The following is a 17,793-nucleotide window of genomic DNA, read 5'->3' on the forward strand; positions in this document are numbered from 1 at the left end:
GTGTCTTTTTACTCCATCATTGTCCTTGTAAATCTCCCACCGCTTCTCTCTCTTCATGCCCATAACTTTCCACCTCTCTCTCCTCCTTATCAACACCTCATGGTCATGTCACCTTCCAAGTGATCCGTCGCTCTCTCCTCATTAACACTCCTCATTTTCTACCATAGCCACCAGCGACCGTTCCCACGCTTACGCCTCCTTCAAATGACGTCGTAGACAGAGATATGTTTTTCATCTAACACTTGTGCGCGCGCGACTTCCATTAAAAGGCCGAGAGACGCGACTATGTAGCCAGAGCCAAAGCCCGTTGACAGTTCTGGAGAAATGGAGAGAGGCCTCTGCCAGTTCGATCAGATGGACTGTCTTCTAAATGGAGGATTTGGGGGGTTTGGGCAGGAGGATTTGTGTTCTTCGGTGGTGGAGCAAGTGTTGGGATTTTACACCGACGAGGGTTGTCATCGGTTTATGACTCCAGAAGCAGAAGAGGACGATTCGTCGGGGACGACGGGAGGGAGATCGCGCTCTGGCAGAGATCGCGCGAGGACCTTGGTGTCTGAAAGGAGGCGGCGGGGTCGCATGAAGGAAAAGCTCTATGAACTCCGTTCTATTGTTCCCAACATTACCAAGGTTCTCTTTCTCTCTCTCCCCCTCCTTCCCTGTTTCCTGCTATCTTTCTCTCTCTCTCTCCCCCTATCCAACTCTCCCTCCCTTCCTCGCTCTCTATCTCTCTTTCCCCATCTAACTCGCCTTCCCTCTCTATCTCTCTCTCTCCCATCTAACTCTCCCTCCTTCCCTCTTTCCCGCTATCTCTCTATCTCTCCCTATCCAACTCTCCCTCCTCCCTCTCTCTCTCTCTCTCTCTCTCTCTCTCTCTCTCTCTCTCTCTCTCTCTCTCTCTCTCTCTCTCTCTCTCTCTCTCTCTCTCTCTCTCTCTCTCTCTCTCTCTCTCTCTCTCTCTCTATCTCTCTCTATCTCTCTCTATCTCTCTCTCTCTCTCTCTCTCTCTCTCTCTCTCTCTCTCTCTCTATCTCTCTCTATCTCTCTCTCTCTCTCTCTCTCTCTATCTCTCTCTCTCTCTCTATCTCTCTCTCTCTCTCTCTCTCTCTCAAACCAACTCTCCCTCCCTCCCTCGTTCTCTATCTCTTTTCCCATCTAACTCGCCTTCCCTCTCTATCTCTCTCTCTCTCTCTCTCTCTCTCTCTCTCTATCTCTCTCTCTCTCTCTCGCTCGCTCGCTCTCTCTCTCAAACCAACTCTCCCTCCCTCCCTCGTTCTCTATCTCTTTTCCCATCTAACTCGCCTTCCCTCTCTATCTCTCTCTCTCCCATCTAGCTCTCCCTCCTTCCCTCTTTCCCGCTATCTCTCTGTCTCCCTCCTCCTCTCTCTCTCTCTGTCAATCTCTGCCTTTCTCCGTCTCTCTATATCTCTCTCTTGGTATCAATCACTGCCTCCCTCCGTTTCTCTCTGTCGCTCTCCTTATCAATCTCTGGCTCCCTCCATCTCTCTCTCGCTCTCTTTATCTCCGTGTCTTTCTCTCCCTCCCTCCTCTCTCTCCCTCTTGATCTCTCTGTCTCTCTCTATCTATCTATCTCTCTCTGCCTCTATCTATCTCTCCCTCCCTTCCACTCTCTCTCGCTCTCTTTATCTCCGTGTCTATCTCTCCCTCCTTCCTCTCTCCCCCTCTTGATCTCTCTGTCTCTCTCTCTATCTATCTATCTCTCTCTTCCTGTATCTACCTTTCTCTCCCTCCTCTCTCTCTCCCTTCATCTATCTCTCCATCCCTCCTCTCTCTCTCCCTTCATCTATCTCTCCATCCCTCCTCTCTCTCTCTGTCTCCTTATATCTATCTGTCCCTCCCTCTATCTATCTCTCCCTCCCTCCCTCCTCGCTCTCTCTACCTTCACCTTTCTCTCTCTCCCTTTCTCCCTCCCCCCCGGCCTCTCTATCCCTATCTCTCCCCCTCTCTATCCCTATCTCGCGATTTGTCTATCTCACTACCTCTCTCTATCTTTCTCTCCCCCCCCCCCCCCCCTCTCTCTATCTACCTCTCCCTCCCTTCTCGCGGTCTCTCCCTCTCTCTCTCTTTATAAATACATATCCCCCTTCCCCCCATTATATCTCTTATTTAGATATACGCGATATGTTTTTTCACTCTTCTTCCTTGCCTTCCTCCTAAGACTTTGTTCGTTATTCCTCTCGCTTATTCCCCTCAGACACACCAACACCACTTCTCCTTTTTCACCCTCCCTCATCATTTCCCTCTTTCGCAGCGCACATCCATCTCTGTTCCTTGACCCCCAAACAAGGGAAAGCTTCCGACTCACCCCATCCCTATCATTATTGCTCTCATCAATACAAACAATTACTTTCACTCGATAAGAGCAAATCAAAAACAAGAAATTCATGGGTTCTCACTCTCCATTGTCTTCCTCTCCAGATGGACAAAGCCTCAATCATAGGAGACGCCATCATCTACGTTAAGGACCTGCAGAGGCAGGCTGAGACGCTGGCCGAGGAGATAGCCGCGTTGGAGGCCTCAGCCAAAACAGAAGAAACGACCTTCCCTACTCTTCAGATTCTTCACACTCTTAAACCTGAGACGCCCCCTTCCTCTGAATCTCTTCCAAAGGGAGAAATGGTAGAAATATCGGCCTTTCATCTCGGTAACAAGAGGTTTCTCTTACGGCTGGTCTGCAAGAGAGGGGATGAGACGGCAGCGGCGCTGTTCAGAGCCATGGACAGACTGAGCTTTGTCCGCTTGGAGAGCTCTACTCTCTCTACTTTCTCGATGAAACACGAGCTTACAATGACAGTCGAGGTTTGTCTCAAAATCCTGTTACCCTCGGTTTTAGTAGGGTTTGTAGTCATCCGTCACAGCGTCTGCAGGGCGATTTATCTATTTCTCTTGTGGGTTTTCAGGTGGAAGGAGATAGAGAAATGGACGAGTCGGCTCTGAAGATATGGGTAATGACAGCGATGTTGGAAGAGAGAATTGAGATTCCTTTGGCGGCCAATTTGTGAGAGTAACAGAGAGAGAGAGAGAGTCAGCTTCAGCCGTGCAGTTTCTTGGTGCAGTTTTTGGTCTCTCTGCTGGCACTGCATATGATTCATTGGATGCGCCTAGAAGATTGATAAATGTGTTGGATGTAGGTATATGATTTCAGGGGAGAGTCTCAATAAAAGAGGAAATTGATTCAAAAAAAAAGAACTGGGGGGGGGGGAGGAGAGAGAGGGGGGGTGTGGGTGGGAGGTGATTCCTTTTTTAATTAGTCCTTTAATCGACTGCTTTGGGTTCAGGCAACTTCAACTCCCAATTGTGCACGAAAGTTTTAAAATCACATAAAAACATAACTTTATAAAGCATAAAATAAAAGGTAACAAGTGCCCCCATTTTGGGCTTATGTTATTATGTTGCCCTTGCCTCCATCCCAATATCCAATGCCTGAGTGACATCAAAGATCATCTTACTGATTCTTCAACTACATATGGGAAAAGATAGAATCGAACACTGTACCATGAGTTTGGATATTCAACAGTGGAAAACCAGTAGCTTGAAATAACTCATCGATTTCTCTAATAGGATCATCTAAGAAATAACATCACTATTTCTTTAGAATATTTAGGCTTTCTAAATTTTTCTTTACATCCCAAAGAAGTGAAATAATGTTCGAAATGTCGAGGTTAATTTTTAAATTATTACTTCGACTCCATTTTAGTTTTTATTGAAAAGATGCCAAAGTACAACTGAATTTTGAATTATCTTGGAATGCTCTAAAAAAAATATATCTATATCTAAAGTAAGGATAATAGTAAAATATGCCTGTGAATATCATCTCAAATAGCTCAGAGTACCATTCTATTAAATATTTCTAAAATATCACTTCAATTTAAGTCAACTGTTAATAATCTTTTACAAAACACAAAGGACAAAGAGGAAACGTCATAACAAGTAAATGCTCTCACAGGGAGTTCAAATCCTAATCAAAGTATTTCAAAATATGAAAAATTCTATAAAGCCCAATTAAACCAGAATTTTAAGGTTAACTTAAAATTTTGGTTTTTTGGCTATTATTATTATGGAATTTTATGAGATTGGAGTTAAAATATGTGATTGCAGCCTTGGGCCCTTGGGCGCTCGGGCTGCGGCTTTGCGGCCATAGCTTCGTGGCAGCTCCTTAGGGACCAATGCCTTTTATATTTTTATGTATTGTTTTTTCTTTTTTTGAAACAAAACTTATGGGGAGAAAATAAAAAAAAGGAATATGTTTTTTTTATATGAAGAAAATTTCAGGGACCAGGAGAGGGAGAAAGAGAACTTATCATGGAGCCGTGTTGTTTTGGACAAAGGTTTCATTATAAAATATTTTCTTCTGTATTTAATATGATTTGGTCAACATCATCTTCCCTTGTCTATTTCCTACATTGTTGAAAACACTCAGTGCATCTTATGTTGTCTATTATATTCAAATCTTTGTATACCTCTTCTTTTCATTCATCTATCATGGGTGTAGGCTTTCTTAATCAGCATTTACCATTCTGATAGCCTCTATTTTCCATCAACACCACTAATTATTTGATAAGATTTTACCTTTGTCTTCCATCTTTTACCTATAGCTATTCATGTCTGACTTCATCCTTGCACGCTTTGTTTTATTGTAACACATTTGATATCATGTGGTAGAAGTGGGAGGGGATAGTTTTATGGTGTTGACTTCAGTTGTCGGGAAGCCTAGTGTGGATTTCTAGGCATTGCATAGCCATGCACAGTGAAAGAGATAGTCGGGTTGCTAGAGAAGTCCTTTTCTCTGATAAAGTGACATTCTCTCATAATGGGGTTATCAAATCTGAGGATAAGTTTCCCTCCTCATGATCGATAGCTCACACTAGAAGGGAGTTAAGCATGATTTTACACAACTTGATGGGATTATTCATAAGTATAGGTGTGACTGATGTGAATAACAATTTGTGATTGTGTTTCTTACATTAACAAGGTAAATGGGTGATCCAAGGAAAATTCATGGACACTACTGCGTGACTAACAATAAATTAAGTTCATTATGATTGCACACTAACTATTGCTCAATGTAACTGACTTTAAATGAGTATTTACATTAAGATTATCATACATGAGCTTATTAGGTGAAAACAATGATTAAACTACTTGTAGATGGATACTATGACTTCCTATATCTTGGACATTTTGAGGAAACTTTTTGACATCAGATTCATAGAGACAGTTCCCATTGAGAACATATTTTCTGAAGCTATTTTGATGTGTTTATGGTTTTATGGGTTTATTTTGAACTATCCTGTTTTCTGAATTGCTTGGAAAAAAATTTTCATTACATTATCATGATTCACGATGCCACCATGCACCAATTCTGGACCCAGGTTATTTTTTAAAAAGTTTCCAAGGACACATGGCAACAGAACAATATTATATGACTAGTTCTGACAAATATGCAAATGGGCATATGAATACATGGAAGTAGGACAAAAATGAGATTGTATTTTCGAAAGAAACTATTGCCCCTTAAGGCATACACCATTCATTGAAAGGAGAAAAAAATGTTGAGATGGCCGGGCCTCAAGGACTTCCATCACCATGTCTGGCATTAAATTTTGGAAGAATGAAATATTATCTGAACCCACTTTGCAGGGACATGCACTTGAGGTAAAGAGGATTCCTGAAACATGTAATTACATGGCCCAATCATGTTGCCCATTTTGGAGAAGATTAGGATGCTACACCCTAGGTGATGAATATGAGGCATGGAGGAGAGTGAGAGAATATAGAAAATTAATGGTCCATATGCATTGATAGGCCTAGTGAATTTAACTTGAAGGTGGATTCATCATTCTGCCCACTATGCATGAATTTACCTTGATCTAGAAGGGGAAGGGGTAAAAATAATGTTATTTTTTCCCACATTGATAGGCCTAGTGAAATAAATGAAGTTTGAGATCCATAAAGTTTTTAGGTATAACTCATTGGTTAAACATTTGACACTACAGATTAGGATAAGTCATCTTAAAGCAGAAAAATGCCTTGATATTTATCTATTATGTGTTGGGTTCTATGGGCCTTGAGATGGATGAACAATACAAAACGATGCGCAGCGGAAGTCTTTTTTTGCTAATCGAACGGCATCAACACAAACATTGAAACGAATACCTTTGCACGAATCTCATTTGTGATTTCTTCGATCCGGGAGCGAGATGATTCGAGCTGCTCAAGTGTGCAGCCTCTAGACGTATCCACGCGGTCCTCGGCGCGTTGGATCTCCTCTTTCTCGTTGACCAGCCCCATTCTTTCTCCGTCAGCGTCGTTAAGTCGTCCTGATCACATCAGGGATGGAGAGGGGGTGTGGGGAGAGTGGAGAAGAAGGGGAAAGGCCCCTGAACAATTCTGGCCTGGGTGAATTTCGTTCAGGGCCTTCCCTTATTTATACTAAGTGGGTATTTTTCATAAAAACCCCCAAAACTTAAGTATATCTTCCAACGTCCCAAAGACCATTTGCGTGTGACCCTCTAGACCCATGTATCAGTCTAGTTAACGACTCCAGCGGCCCAATAACCTTTATTGGCCTTCCAAAATAATTAACTATATCATCATATAGATTAATTAACGTCGGATCGATTTAACCCAATCGATAGGTCGAGACTCCGACACGTGGGGTGCCAAGCTACACCTCGTGTCCTAGAAGATACAAAGGAGTGTGTATCGACTCACACATGGAACCAGTTCATCATCAGTTACCGTGTATGTATAATCCCTCATCCACTTGACGCTCCTTGGAAGACTTAGGGTATGGTCAACTGTCAAACCCTAATCGGTCATCCGAGTTAGTACTGATGCATTCGAAAATCATCAGAGAACTCTTCTCCGATATTTCACTGCCTTGGCCAAGGACTTCGTTGCATCGTCTTCCTTGAGCTGTCACCTCTTATATCAAGGGTGGACGATCCCATCTTGACCACTCAATCGCCTTCGTGTACTTCTTGATGCACCCGAACTAAGACCGTTTTTAGAATCCCATGACTAGAGACTCGTTGGCCATAGCCAAAGTACAACCGTCGGTCCACAATAAGTCTTTGGTGTCTCAGGTCTAAGGACCACTTACACAACCATGACATGAATCAACCTGATTGACAGTTTGGTATAATACCATTCAGGGATTTGTATGGATCAATTTAGTAAAATCTTTCCACTAAAGAGCACCCACTATCTATTCTTAGTGTCTCCACACTAATGGCTATGGGAACGGCCATACTCATCATATGAGTGAGGCTAGATAGTGTTATTCTATCCGGATACTTCGATGTCCTTCTCGCATATCCTTTGCATAGGAATGTTTAGAACACATGCTTAAAGACTAGTGATCTCCGTATTACGATCTCATCATAATTCACTAAGTCCGATCATGTATTTATGGACTTCATTATACGCATCACAGGTGCACTATAATGAATATGTTCTATTAATGAATATGGAACGAGATGTGGAATGTGTGATTGGCTTGCCGGCCACATATATTTCCATCATTATGGATGTAAGGTAAGTTACTTCATTATGCATTGGCATCTTCTTCTTAACATCCAGTATGTAGATTGATGCATTCTCACTAGAAAAACCCCTTCCATCACATCATTGCATCATGATTCACTCCGAATGACCATCTATTCCCTATTCCATGCAAAAACCCTTCAATTCCCCCTATCTTTAGGTATATATGCTAATGTATCTATCACACCATAACAATAGTCTTATCCCTTTATTAATTCTACATTTTATTCTTCATATATCTCATAATACTATCCATATACATATCCCTTCACAGTTACAAACTTGATACAACTATTCATAATCTCTATCATCATTATTTTCTACCTTATCATGCCACCTTCATTCATATTTCTCCCCATTTATCATTTCAAAAAATATATCTTCTGATCTCCTAATTAAAAAGTACAGATTAAGATAATTGAAATGTTTCCTTGTTGACACAACCCTTGTTCATCACTATCTAGTTATATCTTATGTTGAGACAACTCTTGAGGAAAAACTATATGCATTGTCCTCCAGGGTCACTATATGACCTCGTTTAGAAAAATGTATCTAAGATCCAAAAAAATTGTCGAAAAATCTTTTATGGGCGCATGCAATCCCAAAGGTCCTGACCATTTTCCCAAAACAAGAATAATGGGGGTTTCGAAGCAATGGGGATCACACATTATTTGTAAATCACACATGTACGGAAATTTGAATATTAGTTCTGAATTATGAGGACACAATATTTATCAGATATGGCTTAGAATAAATGGAAAAGTTTTTGACAACAAAAACTAGATAGACTAAGGCATTTCTTTTTTATTGATGCACCTTACTCCAATTTGTGAATTGTCTTGTCACAACTATACTCAGTTTGTTGAAGGAAATGGGACTTCTTGAATGCAAAACCTCCCTTCCGCTATGTAGATCTATAACAAACTAGGACTTGGGATAGAAAGTCCACCCATCTATAAGGGGATTTATCCCAAACTATCATGCAAAGTAAATTATCTATGATCTATAAATTGGTGCAAGACCCTGGAAACATTCATTAAAAATCAAGGAATCACATAGATATCCAAGGTAGACCCAAAGATATGCTGTCATATTAAGCTCTAAACAGTACACTAGTCTTGACATTTCTACAAACTTGGTTCTCCATGTAATGTTGTTGATTCTGTTCCTTCCTTGGAGGAAATTTTGGTGTTTGTAAAATAAGAAGAGAAACATATTTCAAATCATGTGCTCATGAAATTAGCGACGTAATTTCCCTGAAATCCATCTAAAAGGATTCCAAAATTCTACTCAATATGTTGACATTATTAAAGTATGACAATTCAGCCTTATAACTTTCTCATAAACCAGTCCATCAGGACAGAAGAAATTATGTTGAAGTCAAAAGAATTTCATCATTTATAAATTGGAGAGTGGGTCAACTCCTATGTCCAATCCAAAAACCGGTATGCATATTTTCTCATTAAAGGACTACACAGCGGAGCTCGACGAGACTTGTCATCAAGTTTTGAATAAAAAATATATATGCCCAATGTGTTAAAATTAACATATCATGTTTTTTATATGGTTGGTTCTCAAGTAATCCTTACATTTATTGTAATTATCGTAAGTTAAAAGTAACATATCATGTTTTTTATATGGTTTTCAAGTAATCCTTATGTTTATTGTAATTATTATCTGATTCATATGAGTGATTTATCTAGTGGCCTGGATCCCTTACTGTAGACAGATTTAAAGAATTATATTTGTTGGTACAAAGTATTTCTTACTAATAATTATTCCTTTCCCATATGTGAAAAGTGGCTTCTTTTGTCTGACTCTCTCTTCATGTGCATTCTTGTCCACCTTTTGTTTTATCATCTTGTGTAGATTGTAATTTTGGATTAAGATGGTTAGTTAGTTCTGCATTCACCACAGCCATATGTGCCATTCATCAACAGAATTAAACGTCAAAATTGGTTCTTGAGACAAACCAAGAAAGACAGCATCAATTATTAGGTATCCATTGTAATTATCAAAGTGGAGCAATATAAGGTTGAAGTAATATCCAGATGCCCTCCTCCCACAAAAGGTAATGTCACTTGATATTCTTATGCTTCGTAGGATATTTTTATTTTGTTGTCAAAGGATACTAGACTATTTCCCTTCCGCGTATTTTTCTATTAAATCGAGGGGCATTCAGGTGAACTTTGGGTGAATAACATGGGTGTGTTTGAATAAGTACAAGTTCTAAATTCGACTCATGTCATGTTACTACGGGACTCTTCACAGACATCCACATCAAAGATTGATGCGTTGCAAGATAATGTGGATATCCTATCACTTTATGAGGGCAAACCTGTTTGTAATTTCAGTCGATCTAACGTAGGTAACTAAAGTGAAGCAGCCATATGATCATGAGCTTATGGTGAGCTTACCAGCAGTTCAACAACCTAACAACAATTATTCAAAACGCTTAAACTCTGCACTGACCAATCCGGCTTAAGATTTCTCTTTGAACATAAATGCATAAATATGAGACTATATGGATCACCAAAATCCTGCCATTGCTTATAGGATGGACTTCACACCAAACAACCTAAAAGCGATGAGGAGAATTGATTTGTGAAAGGGAGGGTCTTCAGAAAACAGGCATATAATCAGGAATGAGTTTTGGGAAAGGGGGTTGATAACAAACTTTTTTTTCTTTCTATGATTTACATATTTTGTATGCATTAAAGTAATTATATATGTGTGTTATAAAGATTAAGCTAATTATATCTATTTTTAGATTGATATTCTCATTTATTGGATTTAATCAGATTTAAGGATTTTGTTGGCATCGTATACTTAAAAAACTTAATTTATGATTCAGAATATATTCATTAAAAAAATTTTGAACTTATAATCAGAGAGACATGAATTGTTTAAGCCAATATATATATATATTATTATATTTTAATGACTTAGTATTAATTTCTAATGATTTATTAATCTATTTTTTGGCTTTGAAATGTGCCCGCCATGAGTCGCCATTCGATTTATCAAAAGGCAACCAATCACTAATTTCTACCATGATTACCTGTGCTAATCATTGCCCAAGGTCACAATTATGGCATCATGAATTGTGATGCCATAATGCATCAATCATTACCAAACAAACTGATGTGCTTTTTAGCAAGAGGCAATGTGGGCCAATGAAAAAAAAATATTTAAATCACAATAAATGTGATACAATAATAGACAGAGAAAATAATAAAAAAGGGGAAAAGATAGTCAGTTGCAGTGGTACACGTGGCACACAAGTGTACCCACAAAGTTGGTTAAAAAGTAAGAAGGATGCTAACACAGTATGCGAAAACACATGCTGCGTGTCATAATGATAAGAGAATATTCCCTTTTCCCAACATGAATGAGGAGCGTCAGTATGTCATTCACTAAATAAATAGAAAAAATAGGGGAATATCATAATGTGTGATGCAGCAACACGGTGCCACATTACACAAGAAATGGAATCATAAAAGTTATTTTTTTGTTTTTTTCTCATGCAGGTATACATGGGAATGTGGAAGTGTGCGACTGTGGAAGACGAGGCCATCGTGAAATCATTAAAGCATCTGTCAATTGGACAAGTTAACCAAAAATGGAAAAAGAGGAAGTGTTAGTGCCAATGATGAGGAGAGAGAAAAAATGAATACCAGGATTGCTCCAAATGCAAAACACAATATCTAACACTCCATAGGTTCAATTAAGCTGGAATTTTCTAGGATGCTTCGTCTCGCTCTACTCTTTCCATCCATACCCTGTGATCTACAAATGTAGGTGTGGATCAATGTTAAAATCATCCTTAAACTTATTTCCTACTCATGTGGGCTGATTGAAAATATAATGAGTTTTTGAGATCCATCAAGTGTGTTCTTGGTGCCCTGGGTGTGTGGGGAGAAGAAACAGAAGAGACAGAGAGATAGAGAGAGAGAAAGCTTACCTGTATTCGCAAATTGCAGTAATACTGGTGGAACGTAAAAATCTACGATAAGCATCTTCGGCTTATATTGTTCTTTCTCAACACTGCATGTAGCTTAGTTTGTTTCACTACACATCTGGCCATTCCATCAGTGACATACATCCTCCAAAACATGTCTTACCACCTTAATATCATCGTCTTACCGTCAACTTAATTGTTAATATCGTGTTTGACTCATTCTCTAGCCTATTCCTGTCACAATCGGTGTCATCATTATTTTATTCTCACACTTACTCACGCTTTTCAAACTTGAATTATCATTATCTACTAACTACTTTCCCTAACTTAATATCACTTTCTCTCCTTGTCTGTTCTCGTCACTTGATTTTGTATTTTTAATTATCTCTTATCATCTCAATAAATACTATAATAAGAATATTTAATCCTTAATCACTTTACCCTGTGGAGTCCATCCATACTTATCACTAGCTAAAGATTACTAAGTACATGTTTATATTTTTATTGAATGATCTCAAAATATCAACAACGAATTAAATCCCCAAATTTGAGATTATCAGGGGTCTTCTTTTGGGGATTCAAACTGGAGAAGCTATTAGATGATTCACTGACCTTAGGGATTACTGATTTGAGCTTCATTTTCTCTTCCTCTTATCCCCCTTTAGACTCTCCTCTCTTTTGTCTCTCTATCCCTTGTTGGTATATCAAGAGCATTCAATCCTGTTTATGTGATTTTGATTCCTTTTCTCAATGGTCTACCTCTCCACTATCAGAAAAGTGGAATTAGTATCTGAAAAGAAACCGCCCTCAAAAATGTATAACAGTCAGCTGTTAACTTATTGGTCATAGGTTCGAATCCTACTTGGGAAGATTTGATTATTTTTCTTTACTCAAAAGTGAAGAATTGAATGAAAGGGCTCGCTTTGACCATTAGGAGTAGGTAACACTTTCCCTGTCTTTGTTTCTACTGGAAAACTGAACCAAGGATCCTCTTTCATCATATGGCTTAAGTTATATCTTTATATTTGTGATATTTTTCATTTCTCCATATATGTTAATTTTTTATGTTCTATTCTATAATTATATATATCTTATTAATGTCTTCCAGTTTATTACTTGAATTGAATGGAAAAACTCAATCACAGGCTCTCTTCTATCTGTTTCTTGACTTCCACATGAATTTAGCATTTGATGATAATAAAACTGGAGCAGATTCTCAATCACTTGAAATATGAGAATTTTGCAATAAATATGCAGCCCACCAAATAAAATTAAGCAGCTTGCAGAAATGGGGAACTGAACGCTTCACCAAAGTCTCCGTATTTTTTTTCATTTCAGGGCTGCACAGCTTCTCGAAGCTTCTCAAAAACCTCCCGCACAGACATATCCTCAACCTGGCCATCAATGGACAATAAAAATGAAAAGACCGACTCTATGACTCAAAAGATAGTGAAAATGACTCAGAGAACGATAACTTATGTAAACATATATGTAATTGGAATTAATGAATGATGAAACAAGAAAAAATGACTCACCACAACCAGCTTGGACTTACTGTTCCAACCTCTTTGTAGGGTCATCTGATTAAGTCTCAATCCGAGTACCTGACCAAAAAAATTTAATAAATAGTTTTTCCTTCCTGCACTTTAATCTAAAATATTTAGAAGCATAGATATGGACTAAAAATGATAGTTGCCCGCCTTTCCCATGAACTCCAGTAACTCGCTGTTAGCTTCGCCACGAGCAGCTGGAGCTGCCACGGTCACCCTGACATCGTCTGCATTGACTCCTGCACCGAATAAGGCAAAAAGCTAATAAACTGTAATATAGAAAAAAATTTAGGTCCCAGACAAGAACAGAAATTTATCAAATAAACCGTTTACTGAGTCGAAGAAGCAGAAAACAATATTATAACGAAAGTTGCCAAACAAAACCAATTAATAGCAGCACCACGGGACAACCGTACTCAAGAAAATTATTTTTGTATAGCTTTTCACCGAATTTAAGAAAAAGTGCATGACATTGCGATGGGTGGTAGTTATCCAATATTGAGCATAGTAATTATACAAAAAGACCAGAAAAATTACTAGTAATTGCAGAACGATGAGCTCTGTCCTCCACTTCAACAGCTATTTGAACAAGACCACCTTCTAACTGAGATATGCAGGGGGGCACCGGTGCGTCCTAGGAGGATGAGAAAGACATTTGCACAACACATTCAAAAGACGTATGAAAAGAAAAACTGCAAATTTTCTGCATATTATATTATTCATTTAAAACCGATGCAATAATCAACAGTAGATAAGAAGCATGCATCAACAGGAAGATTTCATAATGACAGTTATAGACAGATCTGCTTAGGATGCATTTATTTTTGTAACTTTTGTTATTTATTTTCTTTTATTGCACTGCTGTTTTCTTACTAAGTGGATCTAGGGTCTGGCCCCAGTCAACATCAACCTTATCGACCCTCACTGACGATGACAATGATGGTTTCCTGGCTAGTTCATAATGATGAGGACTTGACAGGGTGGCCCAAATGCTTAATGTTAACGGTTAATGACATCATAACATAGCAGCAACTATCGTTGTCACATTGACAATGACATTGACATTTATGTTGACGTTGACAAATACCCCTGAATGGTTGACGTCAATTTGATGTGGACTGCCTTTGAGGTTGAGGATATCATTGATAAGAACAAACTGTCTACCACCCATCAACATGCAACGTCAATCTCGACATGCTAAATCCTAAGTGGATCTAACTCAATAGTTTGATGTTGAGGATGTCATCCAAAAAGACCATTAAACAATCAGCTGTTGACGTCACCATCAACATCCCATGTCAACTTTGCCGTGCCCAACCCCAAGTGTAGTTAAGGATCACTTTAGCTACAGGAAATGGCCCCAGTATATAACTCTTTATAACCAGTGTTTAATCTGCTGGGATATTTGGATGAGGCCTACTTTATGAAGTCATTAATTTAACACTTATGCAACAACAAAAAAGTCATTCCTTTAAAAAAAAGACACACAAGATTTCATGCAATTGGGTAAATTAACAAAATTCCGTGATTTTGATTCTTATCCGAATCTGGTATACTTAAGGCAAAATTCACTTTATATTAACACATCAGATCACAAAATAAGAAGAGCTAAAATTCAGGATAAAGAAGAAAAGAATAGACAATAGATATACCGACAACCAAGATACCTGAGGGTTTGTCTCTAATCCAATTGAACTCAGGGCACCATCCACAACATAGATGAAGGCGGAAGCTTCTAGATCCTCCTCTGATCTGTAACAAACAAAAAGGTCGCACCCAACACATTTCATGCGAAACTGCCTTTCAACCTTCCCTTCACCACTGCACCCCAGAAAATAATCAGGCAAGTTAGTTCAAAAACATAACCTAATTTAAAGAACAAACACAATTTCGCAATGTGAACGTAGTATGATCCGTTTTCTCGTAGAGAGGAAAACATTGGCTGAGTAGAGATCTAGAGACCTCACTAATTATGTAGTTTTGTTTCAGAAAAAGGTAATTTTTTTTTTTGAAACACTAAAAGGGAGGATTACCCGACGATTCGGTGACCCTCCCAGTGAAGAAGATTATAAATACTAGAATCCAGTTAAAAAAACTAAAAAAGAGGAAACAAAAATAGCAGAAAATATCTACCAATACCATTGACCGCATTTCAAATTATAAAAGTAATGTTTTTTGGGATATAAATGATGGAACAAATGAAACATCAGTTCTGCAAAGCTTTTGCAAGGATGACCAACAGGCAATTTCTTACATTATTTTCTAGAGCAACATTTTTCCATACAGTCAATTTATAGTCCTTTCATAACTTTGAAAAAGGTCATCAATCAGAATACCGTCTAAGAACAACTTTTCCAGCTTCATTAACGTTTAGCCTCGCAAGATGCTTCTTCTTGTCAAGAACATAAGCATTATCGGTCTTTCTCCTGGGCATTTTGTGTAACTGCATATCTTCAGAAAATCTTATGTCAACGGAGTTCAATCACCATAACATAAAAATATTTTACTGAAAATTCTTTAATGATTCTAAACAAATTACTAAAGTTAAATTCATGCAGAGGAACCTATTTTCTTGTCCTACAAAGAGAATAAACAATAATAACTTCATGATTTTCACATATAAATGTGCAAGAAAAGATGCAATGACATTGACGTCTTTACTTTTTAGACGCAGCCACATAGCTACGAAAAGATTTAGACATAAGCAATAGTGGGACCCCTCTGCAAAGTTAACGAGAAATGTCACTAATAACAAGTGATTCTGCAAGGATAATGATACGCCCCCGATTCGTATGTAGGGTCGAGAGCGAGTAGAACTCCAAAGAACAAATCAAACTCCGATTCAGGTTTACTGGATTCAAATCAATGCCAAGAGTTCGGGAACGGAATCAAGAAGATTTAGGAAGGAAAGAAGAAACTAGGAAGGGTAGAAGAAGAAACTAGGAAGGCCGGCGCGACTCTTCCTCCTCTCTGGATCGGGGCTCTCCCGCTCTCCAGCCCGTACTTCCTGTAACAGAATTTCCCGCCCGCCTTTTCCTCCCGAAAGATGTACTTATAGCCCTTTTATGTTGACGCCCCGCACTTCGTTGACCGACTACGCTTTGACCTCCGATACGTCCGTGGCAGGGTCGTATCAGATAATTAGAGGAAATTTTAGAAACATTATGAAGAAGTATCGATATTGAAAGGCACTTAGAAGAGTCTTATGCATACAGGAATCACTGACTTTATCTCAGAATTATGCAATCTAAAGATAAGTATCCCCTATCTTCAGCATAATCACTGAAGCAGAAGAGATGCTGAAGCTTTGTAAAACCCTCACAAGGGTTTAAGAACAAAAAACTGGTAACCCCTTATTGTTTGTGTCTGAAGACATGGAAAAGGATATTATTATGTTGGCAACAGGAGGCAGAGCATATGGTATTATTGACGTTACGGCAATAAAAAATACAGGCTATTACAATGTATTTCTGACCTTAAAATTTTCTGTAAGTTCAGATTCAATATTTAACTTAATCCAATTATCATTATTATAATTATTATTATTATTACTTGAAAGGAAATAATTGAAGTTACATTAAAACATACGCCAAGATATCTCAGAATATTTAGTTCTATGGCACCATCTGGTTTATTACAACCACAAAAATACAGTAGAGGATCTGGCGAAGGACTTTGTGGAGGGCTGCCCACATTGAATCGTTGGACACAAATATAACAAGAGCGAATTGCCACGGTAAGTCAGCTCATTCACTTGCTTCGAAGCATTTAGGCACCTTTAAGGGAATGGCACTCATATCTGTCAAAGAGATTGCTTGGATGAATGTGCATCCAAAGTAAGTTGTGACTGATAGAAAGTATAAAGTTATTACATGGACATGTTTTTAGGCTTTAGGGAACCATGTTTCAGTTGGGGGGAGTCTAAGGTCCAAAGCAACCGCTTATAAAACTTCATCGTCGAAAGGGATACCCAGAAGAGATGGAATGCAAACTTGATTGGACAGAATTGTAATACAAAAATCCGATAATTCTGCTTTGCTGATAATCCTTTTAAACATAGGTGCTCTGGCAGTGTTCCCCTTAAGCGACTGGGTCCATTCTAGACTCCCTAATGATTCGCTTACTATTGCCAGTTAAGTTAAGCAAGTAATCCTAGAGCAATATGAATGTGTTTCCTCTCCAAATCCTAACTTTCTAGCGGCTTCTGGGAAGAACACTGCGACAGCGGCGATTGCAAAGTCCCATTATCCAAGAGAAAGAAACCCCTCGTTCTATTTTCCCAGAATTGGGCAAGAAAATATTTACAATGTGCGAAAACGCTCAACTATCTCTCAAGATCAGCCCTGAACGGATTCGGCTAATATATCTAACAAGATGATTACCACAAAACCATGATATTAAAGAGAACCCACTAAAATTGAGTCTTCCAGAATGAACGAATTATCTTGCGCATGAGCACAAACCAATCGATGCGCAGCCTGTAACCCATTTCGAGAACACAAAATTACGAAAGAAAAACAAAAAAAATGGAGGAAATTTGATCAGAAAAAGGCCTACGGAAGGAAAATCGAACCGGTGATAAGAACATGCGAGTCGCAGTGCTTGCAGCGATATACGAAGAGCTCCGACTGGGGGCCATCGGGCGCTGCGTCCTCACTGGAATACGTGTGAGTCGTCCTCTTCGGCATTTTCCTTCTCCAGCGCTCAAACTCAAGA

The 17,793-nt window shown here is 38.8% G+C and overlaps 2 protein-coding genes across 4 annotated transcripts; one reads left to right on the forward strand and one right to left on the reverse strand.

Moving 5' to 3' along the window:
* The first annotated feature begins 250 nt into the window (after nucleotides 1-250).
* On the forward strand, nucleotides 251-3,207 carry LOC144704875 (transcription factor FER-LIKE IRON DEFICIENCY-INDUCED TRANSCRIPTION FACTOR-like). The gene is made up of 3 exons (XM_078577445.1): nucleotides 251-627; nucleotides 2,437-2,817; nucleotides 2,919-3,207. The coding sequence occupies exons 1-3, from the start codon at nucleotides 325-327 to the stop codon at nucleotides 3,018-3,020; spliced, it is 786 nt and encodes a 261-aa protein (XP_078433571.1). The 5' UTR covers nucleotides 251-324; the 3' UTR covers nucleotides 3,021-3,207.
* A 9,489-nt stretch (nucleotides 3,208-12,696) lies between these two features.
* Nucleotides 12,697-17,793, reverse strand: LOC144704854 (UPF0235 protein At5g63440). Of its 3 annotated transcripts, none has more exons than XM_078577415.1 (7): nucleotides 17,651-17,793; nucleotides 15,414-15,520; nucleotides 14,745-14,898; nucleotides 13,615-13,711; nucleotides 13,228-13,316; nucleotides 13,063-13,131; nucleotides 12,697-12,921 (listed from the first exon to the last, which is right to left on the reverse strand). In XM_078577415.1, exons 1-7 carry the CDS (start codon nucleotides 17,714-17,716, stop codon nucleotides 12,862-12,864), a joined length of 642 nt encoding a protein of 213 aa, XP_078433541.1. In that variant the 5' UTR covers nucleotides 17,717-17,793; the 3' UTR covers nucleotides 12,697-12,861. The 3 variants fall into 3 exon arrangements, with proteins under 3 accessions (XP_078433541.1, XP_078433539.1, XP_078433540.1); XM_078577413.1 differs by having other exon boundaries at nucleotides 15,414-15,528; XM_078577414.1 differs by having other exon boundaries at nucleotides 15,414-15,528; nucleotides 17,635-17,793.

This window comes from Wolffia australiana, chromosome 6, assembly GCF_029677425.1.
Source record: "Wolffia australiana isolate 7733 chromosome 6, ASM2967742v1".
In the NCBI taxonomy this organism is placed as follows: Eukaryota; Viridiplantae; Streptophyta; class Magnoliopsida; order Alismatales; family Araceae; genus Wolffia; species Wolffia australiana.

Excerpts from the sequence above, each read along its gene's own strand:
- LOC144704854 (XM_078577413.1), bottom strand. The coding sequence starts at position 17,765 with ATGCCGAAGAGGACGACTCACACGTATTCCAGTGAGGACGCAGCGCCC. Across the intron at positions 14,899-15,413 it reads GGAAAAGTTGTTCTTAGACG|TGGTGAAGGGAAGGTTGAAA; the intron begins GTATTCTGATTG and ends TCTGGGGTGCAG. Across the intron at positions 12,922-13,062 it reads GTAAGTCCAAGCTGGTTGTG|GTTGAGGATATGTCTGTGCG; the intron begins GTGAGTCATTTT and ends ATTGATGGCCAG.
- LOC144704875 (XM_078577445.1), top strand. The coding sequence starts at position 325 with ATGGAGAGAGGCCTCTGCCAGTTCGATCAGATGGACTGTCTTCTAAAT. Across the intron at positions 628-2,436 it reads TTGTTCCCAACATTACCAAG|ATGGACAAAGCCTCAATCAT; the intron begins GTTCTCTTTCTC and ends CTTCCTCTCCAG. Across the intron at positions 2,818-2,918 it reads AGCTTACAATGACAGTCGAG|GTGGAAGGAGATAGAGAAAT; the intron begins GTTTGTCTCAAA and ends GTGGGTTTTCAG.